Source organism: Oncorhynchus mykiss, chromosome 6 (genome assembly GCF_057628025.1).
Source record: "Oncorhynchus mykiss isolate SJ-2025 chromosome 6, ASM5762802v1, whole genome shotgun sequence".
NCBI lineage: Eukaryota > Metazoa > Chordata > Actinopteri > Salmoniformes > Salmonidae > Oncorhynchus > Oncorhynchus mykiss.
The window spans coordinates 52683096-52703631 of NC_143027.1; the positions used below are offsets into that span (position 1 = coordinate 52683096).

Sequence of the window (20536 nt, forward strand, 5' to 3'; positions counted from 1 at the left end):
GATGGAGCACCTTGCCATAAGGCAAAAGTGATAACTAAGTGGCTCGGGGAACAAAACATCAATATTTTGGGTCCATGGCCAGGGAACTCCCCAGACCTTAGTCCCATTGAGAACTTGTGGTCAATACTCAAGAGGCTGGTGGACAAACAAAAACCCACCAATTCTGACAAACTCCAAGCATTGATTATGCAAGAATGGGCTGCCATCAGTCAGGGTGTGGCACAGTAGTTAGTTGACAGCATGCCAGGGCGGATTGTAGAGGTCTTGAAAAAGAAGGGTCAACACTGCAAATATTGACTCTTTGCATCAACTTAATGTAATTGTCAATAAAAGCCTTTGACACTGATGAAATGCTTGTAATTATACTTCAGTATTCCATAGTAACGTCTGACAAAAATATCTAAAGACACTGAAGCAGCAAACTTTGTGGAAATTAATTTTGTGTCATTCTCAAAACTTTTGGCCACGACTGTACACCTGTTTGAGGCTCTTTGAAATCCTGCTGCCAATCCTTTATCGATACTATTGAAATCCCCCTCGCCAGAGAGAGAGAAGAGAGAGAGTGAGGACACACGTATAGTACGTGTCTCAGGGGGTGTTGGGATATGCAAAAAAAAAAAACATTTCCATTTCACAACATGCGTATATATAATACGAGTCTGATGGTCCTTAATACTGAATAGTGTCTGTAGTCAAAATAAGAATACTGGAAGAGATGGAGACCCACACACTGTAGAAAAAAGGAATACTTTCAAAACTGAGGCTTGAATGCAATTACTAAAACATCATGGTGGCTGAAAAAATCATAGCGCATGAATGAAAAGTGAAAACAAAAACGTTTTAGCAGAAACGTTTGTGTTTTGTTTTCACCTTTCATTTATGCACTGATGATTTTTTGGGGCATCAGGATGTTTTAATAAACATTTTTACTTTGTGTTTAAGCTTAGTTTTGGATTAATTCCTCCGTTTTGGATTTATTCCTCTTTTGACAGTGTCAGGGTCTCCATCTCTTGTCCATGTGTGAAACAGGACAAATATAAGCACACACGCACACACACACACACACACACACACACACACAGGGCAACTCACGGCAGTTTTCCTCGTCTGATCCGTCCTTGCAGTCAGTGTCTCCATCACAGTACCAGTGTTCAGCAATGCAGCTCCCATCTGTACAGCGAAACTCCTTATCGGAACACTTACGCATGTCTGTGTGAAGAGTGAGTGTGAGTGAGTGAGTGAGATAGAGGGGAGAAAGAGAGAGAAAGTAAGAGAGAGAGAAAGAGAGATATTGAGTTATTAAAGTCAACGGATTGAGTTGTGACAAAAACAATAACTTTCTGAATATATGTGTATACTGTAGGAGTGAATGTATGGTGTGCATGTGTGTGTTTGTGCATGTGTAGCTCACCACACAGCTCGTCACTGTTATCCCCACAGTCATTGTCCCCATCACAGTGCCACAGGCTGCGGATGCAGTAGCCGTTCTGACAATGGAACTCATCCTCTTCACACTCTCTAGGAGCTACAGACAAAGAGAGAGAGACAGGATGTCAATGAAAGGACAAATCACACAAACAACATCCTATACACCACTTGTATGATGTACAAGTGTGCACGCACCGCATGCTCGCACACAACAGGTTAGTAACATTTCTCTTACATTCATACAGAGAAAAGTAGCTGTCTATTAACCTCCAGTGGACAACCTCCCATCAAATCAAAGTTTATTTGTCACATGCGCCGAATATACCACGTATTCACCTTACAGTGAAATGCTTACTTACAATTCCTTAACCAACAATGCATAGTCTTATGGCTTGCGGGGTAAAAGCTGTTGAGAAGCCTTGTAGTCCTAGACTTTGCGCTCCGGTCTATGACTGGGGTGGCTGGAGTCTTTGCCCATTTTTAGGGCCTTCCTCTGACATCGCCTGGTACAAAGGTCCTGGATGGCAGGCAGCTTAGCCCCAGTGATATACTGGGCCTTGCAGTCGGAGGCTGAGCAGTTGCTGTACCAGGCAGTGATGGAACCAGTGCTCTCGATGTTGCTGCTGTAGAACCTTTTGAGGATCTGAGGACCAATTCCAAATCTTTTTAGTTTCCTGAGGGGGAATAGGCTAGGGAATAGGGAATAGTGCCGCTTCACGACTGTGTTGGTGTGCTTGGACCGTTCTAGTTTGTTGGTAATATGGACACCAAGGAACTTGCAGTTCTCAACCTGCTCCACTACAGCCCCGTCAATGAGAATGGGGGCGTGCTCGGTCCTCCTTTTCCTGTACTCCACAATAATATCCTATGTCTTGATTACGTTGAGGGATAGGTTGTTATTCTGGCACCACTCGGCCAGGTCTTTGACCTCCTCCCTATAGGCTGTCTCGTCGTTGTCAGTAATCAGGCCTACCACTATTGTGTCGTCAGCAAACTTAATGATGGTGTTGGAGTTGTGCCTGGCCATGCAGTCGTGGGTGAACAGGGGGACAAGAGGGTACTGATCACGCATGTGAGGGGCTCCTGTATTGAGGATCAGCTTAGCAGATATGTTGTTGCCTACCCTCACCACCTGGGGGCGGCCCGTCAGGAAGTCCAGGATCCAGTTGCCGAGGGAGGTGTTTAGGCCCAGGGTCCTTAGCTTAGTGATGAGCTTTGAGGGAACTATGGTGTTGAACCCTGAGCTGTAGTCAATGAATGGCATTCTCACGTAGGTGTTCCTTTGGTCCAGGTGGGAAAGGGCAGTGAGGAGTCCAATAGAGATTGCATCATCTGTGGATCTGTTGAGCGAAATGCAAAATATAATGGGTCTAGGGTTTCTGGGATAATGGTCTTAATGTGAGCCATGACCAGCCTTTCAAAGCTCTTCATGGCTATGGATGTGAATGCTACAAGTCTGTAGTCAATTAGGCAGGTTACCTTTGTGTTCTTGGCCACAGGGACTATGGTGGTCTGCTTGAAACATGTTGGAATTACAGACTCAATCAGGGACATGTTGAAAATGTCAGTGAAGACACTTGCCAGTTGGTCAGCACGTGCCCAGAGCAACCGTCCTGGTAATCCGTCTGGCCCAGCGGCCTTGTGAATGTTGGGCAGCTCGCGGCTGTGCTTCCCTTTGTAGTCTGTAATTGTTTGCAGGCCCTGCCACATCCGACGAGCATCGGTACAATTCAATCTTAGTCCTGTATTGGCGCTGCCTGTTTGATGGTTTGTCTGAGGACGTAGCAGGATTTCTTATAAGCTTTCGGGTTAGAGTCCCGCTCCTTGAAGGCGGCAGCTTTACACTTTGGCTCAGTAGGGATGTTGCCTATTATCCATGGTTTCTGGTTGGGGTATGTACGTACAGTCACTGTGGGGACGACGTCATTGATGCACTTATTGATGAAGCCAGTTACTAATGTGGTGTACTGCTCAATGCCATCGGAGGAATCCCAGAACATATTCCAGTCTGTGCTAGCAAAACAGTCCTGTAGCTTAGCATCAGCATCATCTGACCACTTCTTTATTGACCGAGTCACTGGTGCCTTCAACTTTAGTTTTTGCTTGTAAACAGGAATCAGGAGGATGGAATTATGGTCAGATTTGCCAAATGGGGGGCGAGGGAGAGCTTTGTATGCGTCTCTGTGTGTGGTGTAAAGGTGGTCTAGAGTTTTTTTTCCCTTTGGATGCACATTTAACATGCTGATAGAAATTAGTTAAGACTGATTTCAGTTTCCCTGCATTAAAGTCCCGGCCACTAGGAGTGCCACCTCTGGGTGGGCGTTTTCCTGTTTGCTTATTTCCATATACAGAGTGCGGTCTTAGTGCCAGCATCCGTCTGTGGTGGTAAATAAACAAACAGCCCCAAAAAATATAGATGGAGAGCAAATATTGTGCTCTACAGCTTATCATAACATACTCTACTTCAGGCGAGCAAAATCTAGAGACTTCCTTAGATTTCGTGCACCAGCTGTTATATTATATATATATATATATATACACAGACCATGTTCCCTCGTGCTGTTCTATCTAGCTGGTGCAGCGTACATCCCGCCAGCTGAATGTCATCCATGTTGTCATTCAGAGAGACAGGAAAAAAGGGACGGCCGCAGAAATGTTTGAGGATAAAATTCGTATTTTTCATTGAGACTATTGCGACGGAACGTGACCCATATCTACTACTTCTCATTTCTTTCTCTTGTTTTCTCACACACAGGAATCCTGTGCTTTATGACCCAACAGAGTCCTCAGAACAGAAAAGACGAGATATATTCATATTTCTATTTAAGATTACTCTCGCCCCTCTCCTATTCAGATGCAACAGAGTAGGAGAAGGACCCGGAACGGGAGCAGAAGACAAAGCTAGCCCCTAAATGAGTCTTTAAACTACGAGTCTATGGCTGAATCTCATTCCAAAAACTCACTTGGCACACTTAGTAGAATTTAATTGAATCTCTCATCTGTCTCCCTCTTTCCCTCCCTCTAATTCCTAAGCCAGAAAGTTCAGAGGTCATGTGTCCTTAGGCAGATCATCAGTCAGAGAGAGGGCAGAGGTTAGAGATGAAAGGTCACTGTGATTCATTACCAGGGTCATTATGCATTGAGGTGTGTTTGTGTGTGTGTGAAAAAATAAATAAAACAAAATATATTCATTTTATAACTCGTTTTATGTTTCCTTGAGTATTACCTATGCACTTTCAGGATTTGCCTTCCCTCCTTGCCCCTGCCTGCCTTGCATCCTCCTCTCATCCCATGAGTTGACATAGAAAAGAGCAGAAGTTGTGAACAATCCCATCAGACTCCAGTCCTACCTACCTACCTACCTACCTACCTACCTACCTACCTACCTACCTACCTACAGGTTATAAAAAAGAGCAGAAGCTCTGAATAGTATTTTAACCTAGGTCTGGTGTGTGATAACACTGTGGATATGTAGTTATAGGTGTTCTGCTGAATGTTTGACAAACAAACAAAAACATGATATGAACGTAGGAACACACCCATACCAGCACACTCACTCACTTTCTCACACACACACACACACACACACGTCTCTTTTTCCAGTTTTGTTGTCTGAAACTTTGACAAGTCGCTAAGCTCAAGTGGAGCATGACAGATTCTCCCCCGTCTTTCTCCTTTCTCTTCCCCTTCTCTCTTTAAATAATGGAATAAAACAACAACAGTGGTGGGAAAGAAACTAGGGAGGGGAACAGAAAGACAGAGAGAAAAAGGCCTGAAATAATAAGTAGGCCGAGGAGCGACGGAGGGGGAAATTTACAGGGCTGGGGCATGAAGATGAAAAATTAATGGCTGGCTCACGGCAGACGGACCCCCCATCAGGATGAGATTCTACGTCTGGCTCCTGAAATATGGGTCAGACAGGAGAGTGGGAAGCAGGGAATGAGAGAATCAGAGCGAGCGAAAGAGCGAGAGAGAGAAAATCAGAGAAAGAGAATCAGAGAGAAAGAAAGCCCACCTCTATACAGAGTTATCTGGGGAAAAAACGAGGGAACGAGATAATCTGAGAAAGAGAGAGAGCTTACCTCCATCTAACGAGTAATTTAGAAAAAAAGGATGAACTGAGGTACAAGCTGGCAGGGTTAGCTTGGATCAATTACATCTCTAGAAATTCAGGAAATTCAATCCATGGAGTTGGAAATTAATCGTACCAAGTTTCTAATTCCGATCTGATGTGGTGATGTCTGATAATGACTTAATGGGTGTGGACTGAAATCTATCTCAACCACAGGGTACTTATTGTGACACATTATTGTAATAGACAGTTGTGAATGTGTGTGTGCAAGCACAACCTTATAAATCCCTTTAAGCATTTAAAAATATTTAAATGAATCCAGAACATTATTTTGAAGGCTCCCTCAAGAGCCATAGTATAGTTGAAATAATTTCCCGGCATACATTTCCACTCACTACACAGGGTATATAGCAGTATGATCAGGCCAATGGAAATACTCAGCCTCTACATGGATTATATTGGGACACTTTCAACCCAGTGAGTCACTCTGGATCAAAGCAGTTGGACAAAGTCTTCATTTAGACTGACCACTAACTACATCTCAACCCAGAAACAACTCCGACACTGACAGCTGGAGTGGATAGGGAAACATCAGTGCCCTGTGTATGGCTGCTTCCCAAATGGCACCCTATTCCATAGGGCTCTGCTCAAAAGTAGTGCACTATATAGGGAATAGGGTGCCATTTGGGATGAAGCATATAAGTACATGTAAGTAAAAATATGCACCAATTCCTGACGTGTGTAAGTACATGGCGATATAAATATGAGTGTATAAATATACACACTACCACTCTCTCGATGCCTTTCTACTGCTGCCAGCCAGCTGAAGCCTTTTCCAGTTTTCCAGTATACATACACACACACACACACACACACACACACACACACACACACACACACACACACACACAGTTTTCGTAGTGACATATACATACAGTGGGGCAAAAAAGTATTTTGTCAGCCACCAATTGTGCAAGTTCTCCCACTTAAAAAGATGAGAGAGGCCTGTAATTTTCATAATAGGTACACTTCAACTATGACAGACAAAATTAGAAAAAAAATCCAGAAAATCACATTGTAGGATTTTTTATGAATTTATCTGCAAATTATGGTGGAAAACAAGTATTTGGTCAATAACAAAAGTTTATCTCAATACTTTGTTATATACCCTTTGTTGGCAATGACAGAGGTCAAACGTTTTCTGTAAGTCTTCACAAGGTTTTCACACACTGTTGCTGGTATTTTGGCCCATTCCTCTGTGCAGATCCCCTCTAGAGCAGTGATGTTTTGGGGCTGTTGCTGGGCAACACAGACTTTCAACTCCCTCCAAAGATTTTCTATGGGTTTGAGATCTGGAGACTGACCAGGCCCCTCCAGGACCTTGAGAAGAAGAAGCCACTCCTTCGTTGCCCGGGCGGTGTGTTTGGGATCATTGTCATGCTGAAAGACCCAGCCACGTTTCATCTTCAATGCCCTTGCTGATGGAAGGAAGTTTTCACTCAAAATCTCACGATACATGGCCCCATTTATTCTTTCCTTTACACGGATCAGTCGTCCTGGTCCCTTTGCAGAAAAACAGCCCCAAAGCATGATGTTTTATTTTTCAAATAAAATCTAAATTGTATTTGTCACATGCGCCGAATACAACAGGTAGACCTTACTGTGAAATGCTTACTTACTTACCAACAATGCAGTTTAAAAAAAAGACCTATAAAAAAATAGAAATAAAAAAAAGACTGATAAGTAAAACTGATTTAAGTTTCCCTGCATTAAAGTCCTATGCTACTAGGAGTGCTGCCTCTGGGTGAGTGTTTTCTTGTTTTCTTATGGCGGAATACAGCTCATTCAATGCTGTCTTAGCGTCAGCCTCTGACTGTGGTGGTATGTAAACAGCTACAAAGAGAACAGATGAAAACTCTCTCGGTAGACAGTGTGGTCTACACCTTATCATGAGAAACTCTACCTCAGGCGAGCAATAGCTTGAGCTGTCCTTAGATATCGTGCACCAGCTGTTGTTTACAAAAACACATAGACCGCCACCTCTTGTCTTGCCAGACACCGCTGTTCTATCCTGCCGGTACATCGTATAACCTGCCAACTGTATGTTGATGTTGTCGTCGTTCAGCCATGACACCGTGAAGCATAAGATGTTACAGTTTTTAATGTCCGGTTGAACTGAAAACTGCTGTTCACAAATGCTCTCCATCCAACCTCACTGAGCTTGAGCTGTTTTGCAAGGAGGAATGGGAAAACATTTCAGCCTCTCAATGTGCAAAACTGATAGAGACATACCCCAAGCGACTTACAGCTGTAATCGCAGCAAAAGGTGGCGCTACAAAGTATTAACTTAAGGGGGCTGAATAATTTTGCACGCCCAATTTTTCAGTTTTTGATTTGTTAAAAAAGTTTGAAATATCCAATAAATGTCGTTCCACTTCATGATTGTGTCCCACTTGTTGTTGATTCTTCACAAAAAAGTACAGTTTTATATCTTTATGTTTGAAGCATGAAATGTGGCAAAAGGTCGCAAAGTTCAAGGGGGCCGAATACTTTCGCAATGCACTGTATCTTGTGGGTGGTTGTTCCTGTCTCTGTGTTTTGCACCAGTTAGGACTTTCGGTTTTTCCACGTTTTCTTATTTTTTATAGTGTTCACGTTTTCATCTTTCATTAAAGATGTTTATAAATAACCACGCTGCATGTTGGTCCTCCTCTCCTTCCCAGGAAGAAAACTGTTACAGAACCATCCACGATAACAGGACCAAGCGGCGTGGTGGCAGGCAGCGGCAGCAGGAGCAGCGCAAGGAGGAATGGACATGGGATGACAAGGGTTGCTACCTTTGGGAGGAGATCCTGGCGGGAAAGGATCGCCTCCCATGGGAACAGGTGGAGGCAGCTAGGAGAGCAGAGGCAGCCAGAGAGAGGAGCCGGCGATACGAGGGAACACGGCTGGCAAGGAAGCCCGAGAGTCAGCCCCAAAAATGTATTGGGGAGGAACACAGGGAGTATGGCGAAGCCAGGTAGGAGACCTGCGCCAACTTCCTGTGCTTACCGGGGGGCTAGAGAGACCGGGCAGGCACCGTGTTATGCTGTGGAGCGCACGGTGTCCCCAGTGCGGGTGCATAGCCCGGTACGGTACACACCAGCTCCTCGTATCGGCCGGGCTAGAGTGGGCATCCAGCCAGGTGTCATGAAGCCGGCTCTACGCATCTGGTCTCCAGTGCGTCTCCTTGGGCCGGCGTACATGGCACCAGCCTTACATATGGTGTCCCCGGTTCGCCTGCACAGCCCAGTGCGGGCTATTCCACCTCGCCGCACTGGCAGGGCGACCGGGAGCATTCAACCGGGTAAGGTTGGGCAGGCTCGGTGCCCAAGAGCTCAAGTGCGCCTGCACGGTCCGGTCTATCCAGTACCACCTCCACGCACCAGCCCTCCGGTGGCAGCTCCCCGCACTCGCCCTGAGGTGCGTGTCCTCGGCCCAGTACCACCAGCTGCTAGCTGCTAGAGTCTCCCGTCTGTCCTGAGCCACCAGAGTCTCCCGTCTGTCATGAGCCGCCAGAGTCTCCCGTCTGTCATGAGCCGCCAGAGTCTCCCGTCTGTCATGAGCCGCCAGAGCCGCCAGTCAGCCAGGATCTTCCAGAGCCGCCAGTCAGCCAGGATCTTCCAGAGCTGCCAGTCAGCCAGGATCTTCCAGACACCGGCCATATTCATCAGGTGTTGAGCGTTCGTAACTTTTGACAGTTATTCTGTGCTCAAGCACCCAAGCTAGCTGGCTAACTTTGGCTATCTAACTAGCTGACTAGCAAAATCAATGATGAGACCTTCATGCTGGGTCTTTTGAAAAATGGCGGGTGGGGAAGCAAAACCTACTGAGTGATAGTGAAAGAGGGAGATAAGCCGTGTGGGGAAACTGCTTTTTTCACCCGATCTGTCCAACTTATCACCTCTAAAATGTAAATAAAACACTATAAAGTGTTTATATAATGTGTCATAACATGCCTACTTGAAGGTTTGTGTCGAATTTGAATCCGTTTTTTTAGGGAGTTGCTAAAGTTATCTTCAGAAGTAAACAGCTGCTGTAGCAGGTTTTGAGAGTCATGATGGCTGGCAGTCATAATGAAAAAAAAATATACATTCAGTTGTACAATTGACTAAGTATCCCCCTTTACTCTGTCCCTTTCTTGTTTTTAATTTGAGAGAAGCGCTACACCTGGTGGAGAGAGGCTGTATGACACAGAATGAGTTGCATTATGGGCACCGTACGTTACATCATGACATGTCACAATTTACTGTACAGCGTCAGAGGGGTCCGTTTTCTCAACTTTACTATCGGGCCATAACCATGTCAAACAACGCTTGAACAGAAACATAGTTCCCACCCTGGATTTTGATGCCAACACAGTCGCTACAGTCCCAATTGTTTTCATTGCAGCCTTGTTTGAATGCCACAATTACCCAAATTTGTACGGAATGGGGTTAGTCAACAGTAAAGGCTAACTGGTAGCCTAGCTAGCCAACAAATAATGGCATTGCTATTTTTTTACCCCCTATCAAGCTATGTGGTGACAGCTAATGTTTTAAAAAGTTTAGCCATATTTTGTATTATAGGTTAATATAAGCTAGCTGGCTAACTAAGTAACTTGGCTAGCTTGCAACTTGGCTAGCTAGCAACTTGGCTTGTTCTCGTCATGAAGGAAGCAGGGGAGAGCAGCTACCTTGTGGTATGGTTAGTGAAATGACAATATTTTCTTTCAATATCGACACAATATTGATTCATGATTTATGCATTGACAGTTTGAAGTGGATCACAGACCAACACTACCACCACGTTGGGTCTGGACTGCGAGGGACCGCCGCTGACGACCAAATCATGACCCATCATATCCATCGTCTATAACAAACAGGACGGTCCCTTTTATCAGACATACAAGGATGAATATTACATATCATGTACGGATAACTATTGATTTTTAGAAAAAATTGTATTATACAGATACCTGTCGGGGTGGCAGGTAGCCTAGTGGTTAGAGTGTTGGACTAGTAACCAAAAGGTTGCAAGATCGAATCCCTGAGCTGACAAGGTAAAAATCTGTCGTTCTACCACTGAACAAGGCAGTTAAACCCACTGTTCCTAGGCAGTCATTGAAAATAAGAATTTGTTCTTAACTGACCTGCCTAGTTAAATAAAGGTAAAAATAAATAAATAAATTGATCAGGTAATGACTACAGGTATGAGACATTTCTGAAAGCATGTGGATTCATTCATGCCCAAGTATAAAGGCTTAGATATGTCAGCATGTTGACACATATCCTTCCCAGAGAAAAAATATTCTACAAATATGTAAGCGTGCATCAGGTGTGTGTCTTACACGTATCTCACCCCAGATATCTCCCTGCACTCACATGATAGCAGGAAGATTTCTGAGGTCAGGACTGGATGCATGTATAATTGTTTTATTTAACCTTCATTTAACTAGGCCAGTCAGTTAAGAAAAAAATCTTATTTTCAATGACGGCCTACAGAAATTGTGAGTGTGTGTGTGTGTGTGTGAGACTTACGACAGTCCTGTTCGTCGGAGTCATCCTCACAGTCATTGTCCCCGTCACACACCCAGGAGCGGCGGATACACTTCCCATTGTCACAGTGGAAGTCCAGTGGAGAGCAGGTGGGCAGCACTACAGAGGAAAACACCAGCCATTAACACAGCCGAAGCAAAGCACGAGCATACACACACAAATGCATGATAGTGAACATGGCCCCATGGTCACAGCCAATACACAGAATATACAAATTACATAGACTGTCCAGGTGAATCCAGGTGAATTCTAGGATCCCTTATTGATGTTACTTGTTAAATCCACTTCAATCAGTATAGATGAAGGGGAGGAGACAGGTTAAAGAAGGATTTTTAAGCATTGAGACAATTGAGACATGGATTGTGTATGTGTTCCAGTCAGAGGGAGAATGGGCAAGACAAAAGGCAGGCACACCGGCATGTGTCAAGAACTGCAACACTGCTGGGTTTTTCACGCTCAACAGTTTTCTGTATGTATAAGGAATGGTCCTCCGCACAAAAGGACATCCAGCCAACTTTGCACAACGGTGGGAAGCATTGGAGTCAACATGGGCCAGCATCCCTGTGGAACGCTCATGACACATTGTAGAATCCATGCCCCAACAAAGACAGAGACAGAATGAGAACAGAAAGTATAGGAAATAAGCAAAGACAAGGTGATGGCAGGGAAATACACTGGATGGAGGGGAGGTTGGTTATTTATTATCCTCCATATCCTATTCTATGTGTCCATTCCCTGAGTCCAGTACTCAGTACATTCCTCACTAACTGCATATCCGCTGAGTCTGCTGTACCCATCGCAGAATGACTGGCTCTTTGTCATCAACAGATAATGAAATTACCAAGGAGAGGGGGAGGAAGAGGAGGAGGACGAAGAAGCAGAAGAGTTATCTTTCTTGTGGGCCACTAATATATACACACAAACACGTACATGCCTGTTGATATGAAGTATGAAATATTGACCGTCCAACATGGACTACATGAAAAATGCATGACTTCACTGAGTAAAGCAGCCCATGCGGCAGCCAGCTATGAAGTCTGAACTGACTGAGTGAAGTAAGAATGAATAATGTGTGTGTGTGTGTGTGTGTGTGTGTGTCAGAGGCATTATGGAGTAACTGGGTGAAGAAAGCCCCACTGACCCATATAGTCCTGTATGGGTCCTGTATTATTAACAGAGAGAGAAAAAGAGAAAGAAAGCAAGAGAGAGAGAGAGAGAGAGAGAGAGAGAGAGAGAAAGAGAGAGAAAGAGAGAGAGAGGGAGAGTGAGAGAGAGAGAGGGGAGAAGAAATTGGAAATACAGACATTGTCATCCTACAAGAAACATGGTATAAAGGAGACGGACCCACTGGTTGCCCTCTAGGTTAAGAGCTGGTAGTCCCATCCACCAAACTACCAGGTGTGAAACAGGGAAGAGACAGTGGGTATGCTAACGTGGTATAGAAGAGACCTAATCCACTCTATTAAATTAGTTAAAACAGGAACATTTTACATCTGGCGAGAAATTAATAAGGAAATTATCTCATCAGACAAAAATGTCCTCATGTGTGCTACCTACATCCCCCCAATAGAATCCCCATACTTTAACGATGACAGCTTCTCTATCCTAGAGGGGGTGGAGAAGGGACATGTACAAGTCTGTGGCGACCTAAATGCCAGAACTGGACAAGAACCCTCAGCACACAGGGGAACAAAAACCTACCTGGAGGGGACAACATTCCCTCCCCCACATGTCCCCGCCTGGACATGACTATGACAACATAACCAACAAAACAGGTCACAACTCCTGCAGCTTCACAGGAGAGCTGTTTGAATGTAAAACATGTTTTGTTTGTTGCAAAATGTGTTTTTTGGCAGAAATGCCTTTTTGAACAAGTGAACTTTCATGTGGCTTAATAACAAACGTGTACGCCATCTGTAAATACGAATACAACTCTTAAATTACAAGCCTTGAAAAAGCCAGCAACCTTCCCACTAGCCATGATTGGCTGAGATAATGAGTGGGCTGGACATGCCGAGAGAGGAGTTCGGATTGGTCTGCCATATAGAAGGCTTCAGTCTATTTGAGCTGGTCAGTCTGTGTTGGTAATGATGTCGAACGCAGCTTTTTAAATATACACTGCTCAAAAAAATAAAGGGAACACTTAAACGACACAACGTAACTAACTATAAGTCAATCACACTTCTGTGAAATCAAACTGTCCACTTAGGAAGCAACACTGATTGACAATAAATTTCACATGCTGTTGTGCAAATGGAATAGACAAAAGGTGGAAATTATAGGCAATTAGCAAGACACCCCCAATAAAGGAGTGGTTCTGCAGGTGGGGACTACAGACCACTTCTCAGTTCCTATGCTTCCTGGCTGATGTTTTGGTCACTTTTGAATGCTGGCGGTGCTTTCACTCCAGTGGTAGCATGAGACGGAGTCTACAACCCACAGAAGTGGCTCAGGTAGTGCAGCTCCTCCAGGATGACACATCAATGCGAGCTGTGGCAAGAAGGATTGCTGTGTCTGTCAGCGTAGTGTCCAGAGCATGGAGGCGCTACCAGGAGACAGGCCAGTACATCAGGAGATGTGGAGGAGGCCGTAGGAGGGCAACAACCCAGCAGCAGGACCGCTACCGCCACATTTGTGCAAGGAGGAGCAGGAGGAGCACTGCCAGAGCCCTGCAAAATGACCTCCAGCAGGCCACAAATGTGCTTGTCTCTGCTCAAACAGTCAGAAAACAGACTCCATGTGGGTGGTATGAGGGCCCGACGTCCACAGGTGGGGGTTGTGCTTACAGCCCAACACCGTGCAGGACGTTTTCCATTTGCCAGAGAACACCAAGATTGTCAAATTCGCCACTGGCGCCCTGTGCTCTTCACAGATGAAAGCAGGTTCACACTGAGCACATGTGACAGACGTCACAGTCTGGAGACGCCGTGGAGAACGTTCTGCTGCCTGCAACATCCTCCAGCATGACCGGTTTGGCGGTGGGTCAGTCATGGTGTGAGGTGGCATTTCTTTGGGGGGCCGCACAGCCCTCCATGTGCTCGCCAGAGGTAGCCTGACTGCCATTAGGTACCGAGATGAGATCCTCAGACCCCTTGTGAGACCATATGCTGGTGCGTTTGGCCCTGGGTTCCTCCTAATGCAAGACAATGCTAGACCTCATGTGGCTGGAGTGTGTCAGCAGTTCCTGCAAGAGGAAGGCATTGATGCTATGGACTGTTCCGCCCGTTCCCCAGACCTGAATCCAATTGAGCACATCTGGGTCATCATGTCTCGCTCCATCCACCAATGCCACGTTGCACCACAGACTGTCCAGGAGTTGGCGGATGCTTTAGTCCAGGTCTGGGAGGAGATCCCTCAGGAGACCATCCGCCACCTCATCAGGAGCATGCCCAGGCGTTGTAGGGAGGTCATACAGGCATGTGGAGGCCACACACACTACTGAGCCTCATTTTGACTTGTTTTAAGGACATTACATCAAAGTTGGATTAGCCTGTAGTGTGGTTTTCCACTTTAATTTTGAGTGTGACTCCAAATCCAGACCCTCCATGGGTTGATAATTTTGATTTCCATTGATAATTTGTGTGATTTTGTTGTCAGCACATTCAACTATGTAAAGAAAAAAGTATTTAATAAGAATATTTCATTCATTCAGATCTAGGATGTGTTATTTTAGTGTTCCCTTTATTTTTTTGAGCAGTGTACATATGTATATACAGTGCCTTGCGAAAGTATTCGGCCCCCTTGAACTTTGCGACCTTTTGACACATTTCAGGCTTCAAACATAAAGATATAAAACTGTATTTTTTTGTGAAGAATCAACAACAAGTGGGACACAATCATGAAGTGGAACGACATTTATTGGATATTTCAAACTTTTTTAACAAATCAAAAACTGAAAAATTGGGCGTGCAAAATTATTCAGCCCCTTTACTTTCAGTGCAGCAAACTCTCTCCAGAAGTTCAGTGAGGATCTCTGAATGATCCAATGTTGACCTAAATGACTAATGATGATAAATACAATCCAAATACAATCTTTCGCAAGGCACTGTATATACTGTACTCTATATCATCTACTGCATCTTTATGTAATACATGTATCACTAGCCACTTTAAACTATGCCACTTTGTTTACATACCCTACATTACTCATCTCATATGTATATACTGTACTCGATACCATCTACTGCATCTTGCCTATGCCGTTCTGTACCATCACTCATTCATATATCTTTATGTACATATTCTTTATCCCTTTACACTTGTGTGTATAAGGTAGTAGTTTTGGAATTGTTAGTTAGATTACTCGTTGGTTATTACTGCATTGTTGGAACTAGAAGCACAAGCATTTCGCTACACTCGCATTAACATCTGCTAACCATGTGTATGTGACAAATAAATTTGATTTGAACAACGGACTCGAGAAATAAGCTCATCAACTGCGTCTGCAGCAGACGTGATACCCTCTGTCATGGCATTGAAACGCCTGCTCAACAAGTCTGCCAACACACACCGTGGGGTTAAACGTACAAAAGTCCTCGAGGCTGTGAACAAGTGATTCGGTGGCATTCTCTCTGAGCCTCTTTACTGCGTCGCCACCATGCTCGATGATAGGTACAAGGACCGCTACTTCGATGCAGACAAGAAACAGAGTTGACGTGAAATGTTACACACACAGCTGGACAAGATGAAACGGACAGAGTGACAGTGCACACCGAGGAAGAGGACCCTTGACAGACGAGGCCACAGACAGAGCTGAAACTTCTCGGCTTGACAAGTATGATGAAATCCTAGTTGAGAATGAAATGACTGAACAAATGAACAAAACAGCACAGAAGGTAGGGCAAAGAAATAGGTTTTGATTATGTTTTACTGGTAATGGGTAAATGCCAACAAAATAACTTTTTGGTCAGTGTGGTGTGTGTAGGGTTGCACATTTTGGGGAATATTCAGAGGTGGAAACTTTCCTTGGGAATTAACGGGAATATCTGGGAATTAATGGAAATATATGCAAATTCATATTAATATAATTTAAATGTAGATGTTTTTTGCATTGGACATATTTACCATGTCCTATGGGGACAGAAACATAAACCTTTACCGTATCATAAGACATAATTGCAAATTATAGAAATAAAAAAAAAAACTATTTAGTTATGAATTGAACTTTAATTATATGAGTTGACCCTTCACATGGGATGATTTTACTGAACAACAAAAGAAAGGGAATATTGAATGATCCATCGCATCTCCCAAAAAAAACGTTTTCAACATACATCCAAGAATCCAAGATGGCGTAGCAGTCAGACGTCCTTGTCCTGTCGTGTCCCTTGTATATATCGTTTTACATATTTTTCGTCGCATATCCTTTCAAATATTTTGCTAAACCTCATCAACTAAATACTCTCTTGCAACCTGCCTCACCCAATGTGGCGTGGATCTGCTTTTTTTTCCTAAGTATTTATATTTACTTTGGATCTGGAATCCCTCAACTGAAGCTAGCCAGCTTACTACCAGATATCAGTCTGCAAACCATTGCCAGCGGTCATCAGCTAACCTTCAGCTCGGAAAGCTCTCGCCAGTTCGAACAACGTGACTCTAACCAGAGCATAACGGACCTGTTATTTTTATCCCCGGGTTCCTACCGCAAACTCAACATTTTAATCTGGATCTTCACAACTAGCTAACCGCAATCCCGGATGACTACTCCTGGCTAACGTTTCCATCCCCGAGCAAGCACCAATTTAGCTTGAAGCTAGTCCGGTCAGGGCTCCTGTGCTACCACCGAAACATACTCCTGGGCTACAATATCGGCCTGCTAGCTACCTAGAGCTACTTGGAACCCTACTAATTCCACGACTGGTCTATCAACGTCACCGCACGAAGAGGAAAAAACAGACTTACCCCCATCGCAACGCCCCCCCCCAAAGGCTAACTTTCTAGCCCCTGCTATCTGCTTGCTTGCTAACCCGGTCTGCTAACTGCTAAACTGCCGGGCCCTGGTCTGCTAACTGTTAGCTTGCCTATCCGGTCTGCTAACTGCTAGCCCTGTCTTATTTCACTGTAGAGCCTCTAGCCCTGCTCAATATGCCTTAACCAACCATGTTGTTCCACCTCCTACATATGCGATGACATCACCTGGTTTAAACATCTGTAGAGACTATATCTCTCTCTTCATTACTCAATGCCTAGGTTTACCTCCAATGTACTCACATCCTACCTTACCTTTGTCTGTACACTATGCCTTGAATCTATGCTATCGTGCCCAGAAACCTGCTCCTTTTACTCTCTGTTCTGAACGTGCGAGATGGCCAGTTCGTATAGTCTTTAGCCATACCCTTATCCTACTTCTCCTCTGTTCCTCTGGTGATGTGGAGGTTAATCCAGGTCCTGCAGTGCCTAGCTCCACTCCCACCCCCCAGTTGCTCCAATTTGTTAACAACTATAAAAGTAAAAGCCTTGGTTTCATGCATGTTAACATTAGAAGCATACTCCCTAAGTTTGTTTTACTCACTGCTTTAGCACACTCTGCCAACCCAGATGTCTTAGCCGTGTCTGAATCCTGGCTTAGGAAAACCACCAAAAACCCTGAAATCTCCATGGCTAACTATAACGTTTTCCGCCAAGATAGAACTGCCAAAGGACTGCAATCTACTGCAAAGATAACCTGCAGAGTTCTGTATTACTTTCTGTACCCAAACAATTTGAGCTTCTACTTCTAAAAATGCACCTTTCCAGAAACAAGTCTCTCACTGTTGCCGCTTGCTATAGACCTCCCTCTGCCCCAAGCTGTGCCCTCGATACTATATGTGAACTGATTGCCCTCATCTATCTTCTGAGCTTGTGCTACTAGGTGACCTAAACTGGGACATGCTTAACACCGCGGCCATCCTACAAACTAAGCTTGATGCCCTCAATCTCACACAAATTATCAATGAACCTACCAGGTACAACCCCAAATCAGTAAACACGGGCACCCTCATAGATGTCATCCTAACTAATTCGCCCTCCAAATACACCTCTGCTGTTTTCAATCAAGATCTCAGCGATCACTGCCTCATTGCCTGCATCCGCAATGGGTCTGCGACCAAACGACCACCCCTCATCACTGTCAAACGCTCCATGAAACACTTCTGCGAGCAGGCCTTTCTAATCGACCTGGCCGGGGTATCCTGGAAAGACATTGACCACATCCCGTCAGTAGATGATGCCTGGCTATTCTTTAAAAGTGCCTTCCTCACCATCTTAAATAAGCATGCCCCTCTTAAAAAATGTAGAACTAGGAATAGATATAGTCCTTGGTTCACGCCAGACCTGTCTGCCCTTGACCAGCACAAAAACATCCTGTGGCGTTCTGCATTAGCATCGAATAGCCCCCGTAATAGGCAACTTTTCAGGGAAGTTAGGAACCAATATACACAGGCAGTTAGAAAGCTAAGGAAAGCTTTTTCAAACAGAAATTTGCATCCTGTAGTTATAACTCAAAAAAGTTCTGGGACACTGTAAAGTCCATGGAGAATAAAAGCACCTCCTCCCAGCTGCTCGCTGCTCTGAGGCTAGGAAACGTTGTCACCACCGATAAATCTACAATAATTGAGAATTTCAATAAGCATTTCTCTACGGCTGGCCATGCTTTCCACATGGCTACCCCTACCCCGGTCAACTGCCCGGCACCCTCCACAGCAACCCGCCAAAGCCCCCACCATTTCTCCTTTACCCAAATCCAGATAGCCGATGTTCTGAAAGAGCTGCAAAATCTGGACCCCTACAAATCAGCCGGGCTAGACAATCTGGACCCTCTCTTTCTAAAATTATCTGCCGAAATTGTTGAAACCCCTATTACTAGCCTGTTCAACCTCTCTTTCGTATCGTCTGAGATTCCCAAAGATTGGAAAGCTGCCACGGTCATCCCCCTCTTCAAAGGGGGTGACACTCTAGACCCAAATTGCTACAGACCTATATCTATCCTACCCTGTCTTCCTAAGGTCTTCGAAAGCCAAGTTAACAAACAGATTACTGACCATTTCGAATCCCACCATACCTTCTCCGCTATGCAATCTGGTTTCAGAGCTGGTCATGGGTGCACCTCAGCCACACTCAAGGTTCTAAACGACATCATAACCGCCATCGATATACTGTGCAGCCGTATTCATCGATCTGGCCAAGGATTTCGACTCTGTCAATCACAACATTCTTATTGGCAGACTCGACAGCCTTGGTTTCTCAAATGATTGCCTCGCCTGGTTTACCAACTACTTCTCTGATAGAGTTCAGTGTGTCAAATCGGAGGGCCTGTTGTCTGGACCTCTGACAGTCTCTATGGGTGTGCCACAGGGTTCAATTCTCGGGCCGACTCTCTTTTCTGTATACATCAATGATGTTGCTCTTGCTGCTGGTGATTCTCTGATCCACCTCTACGCAGACGACACAATTCTGTGTACTTCTGGCCCCTCTTTGTACACTGTGTTAACTAACCTCCAGACGAGCTTCAATGCCATACAACTCTCCTTCCGTGGCCTCCAACTGCTCTTAAACGCAAGTAAAACTAAATGCTTGCTTTTCAACTGATCGCTGCCCGCACCTGCACGCCCGTCCTGCATCACTACTCTGGACGGCTCTGACTTAGAATACGTGGACAACCACAAATACCTGGGTGTCTGGTTAGACTGTAAACTCTCCTTCCAGACTCACATTAAGCATCTCCAATCCAAAATTAAATCTAGAATCGGCTTCCTATATCGCAACAAAGCATCCTTCACGCATGCTGCCAAACATACCCTCGTAAAACTGACCATCCTACCGATCCACGACTTCGGTGATGTCATCTATAAAATAGCCTCCAACACTCTACTCAACAAACTGGATGCAGTCTATCACAGTGCCATCCGTTTTGTCACCAAAGCCCCATACACTACCCACCATTGTGACCTGTAAGCTCTCGTTGGTTGGCCCTCGCTTCATACTCATCGCCAAACCCACTGGCTGCAGGTTATCTACAAGTCTCTGCTAGGTAAAGCCCCGCCTTATCTCAGCTCACTGGTCACCATAGCAGCACCCACTCGTAGCACGCGCTCCAGCAGGTATATCTCACTGGTCACCCACAAAGCCAATTCCTCCGTTGGTCGTCTTTCCTTCCAGTTCTCTGCTGCCCATGACTGGAACGAATTGCAAAAATCTCTGAAGCTGGAGACTCACATCTCCCTCACTAGCTTTAAGCACCAGCTGTCAGAGCAATTTACAAAATCATTGCACCTGTACTTAGCCTATCTGTAAACAGCCCATCTATCCACCTACCTCATCCCCATACTGGTATTTATTTATTTATTTAGCTCCTTTGCACCCCAGTATCTCTACCTGCACATTCATCTTCTGCCGATCTACCATTCAAGTGTTTAATTCCTATATTGTAATTACTTCGCCACCATGGACTATTTATTTCCTTAACTTACCTCATTTGCACTCA

The 20536-nt window shown here is 44.8% G+C and overlaps 1 protein-coding gene across 8 annotated transcripts in view; it reads right to left on the reverse strand.

Moving 5' to 3' along the window:
- The window catches only part of lrp4 (low density lipoprotein receptor-related protein 4), a 224381-nt gene that overhangs the window by 78632 nt on the left and 125213 nt on the right, over positions 1 to 20536 (reverse strand). For all 8 annotated transcript variants that reach the window (XM_021606795.3, XM_090238185.1, XM_090238183.1 and 5 more), the window contains 3 exons: positions 11059 to 11175; positions 1412 to 1525; positions 1093 to 1209 (listed from right to left, as the gene is read on the reverse strand). In XM_021606795.3, the coding sequence (XP_021462470.3) occupies positions 1093 to 1209; positions 1412 to 1525; positions 11059 to 11175 (348 nt within the window). The remainder of the gene's footprint in view (positions 1 to 1092; positions 1210 to 1411; positions 1526 to 11058; positions 11176 to 20536) is intronic.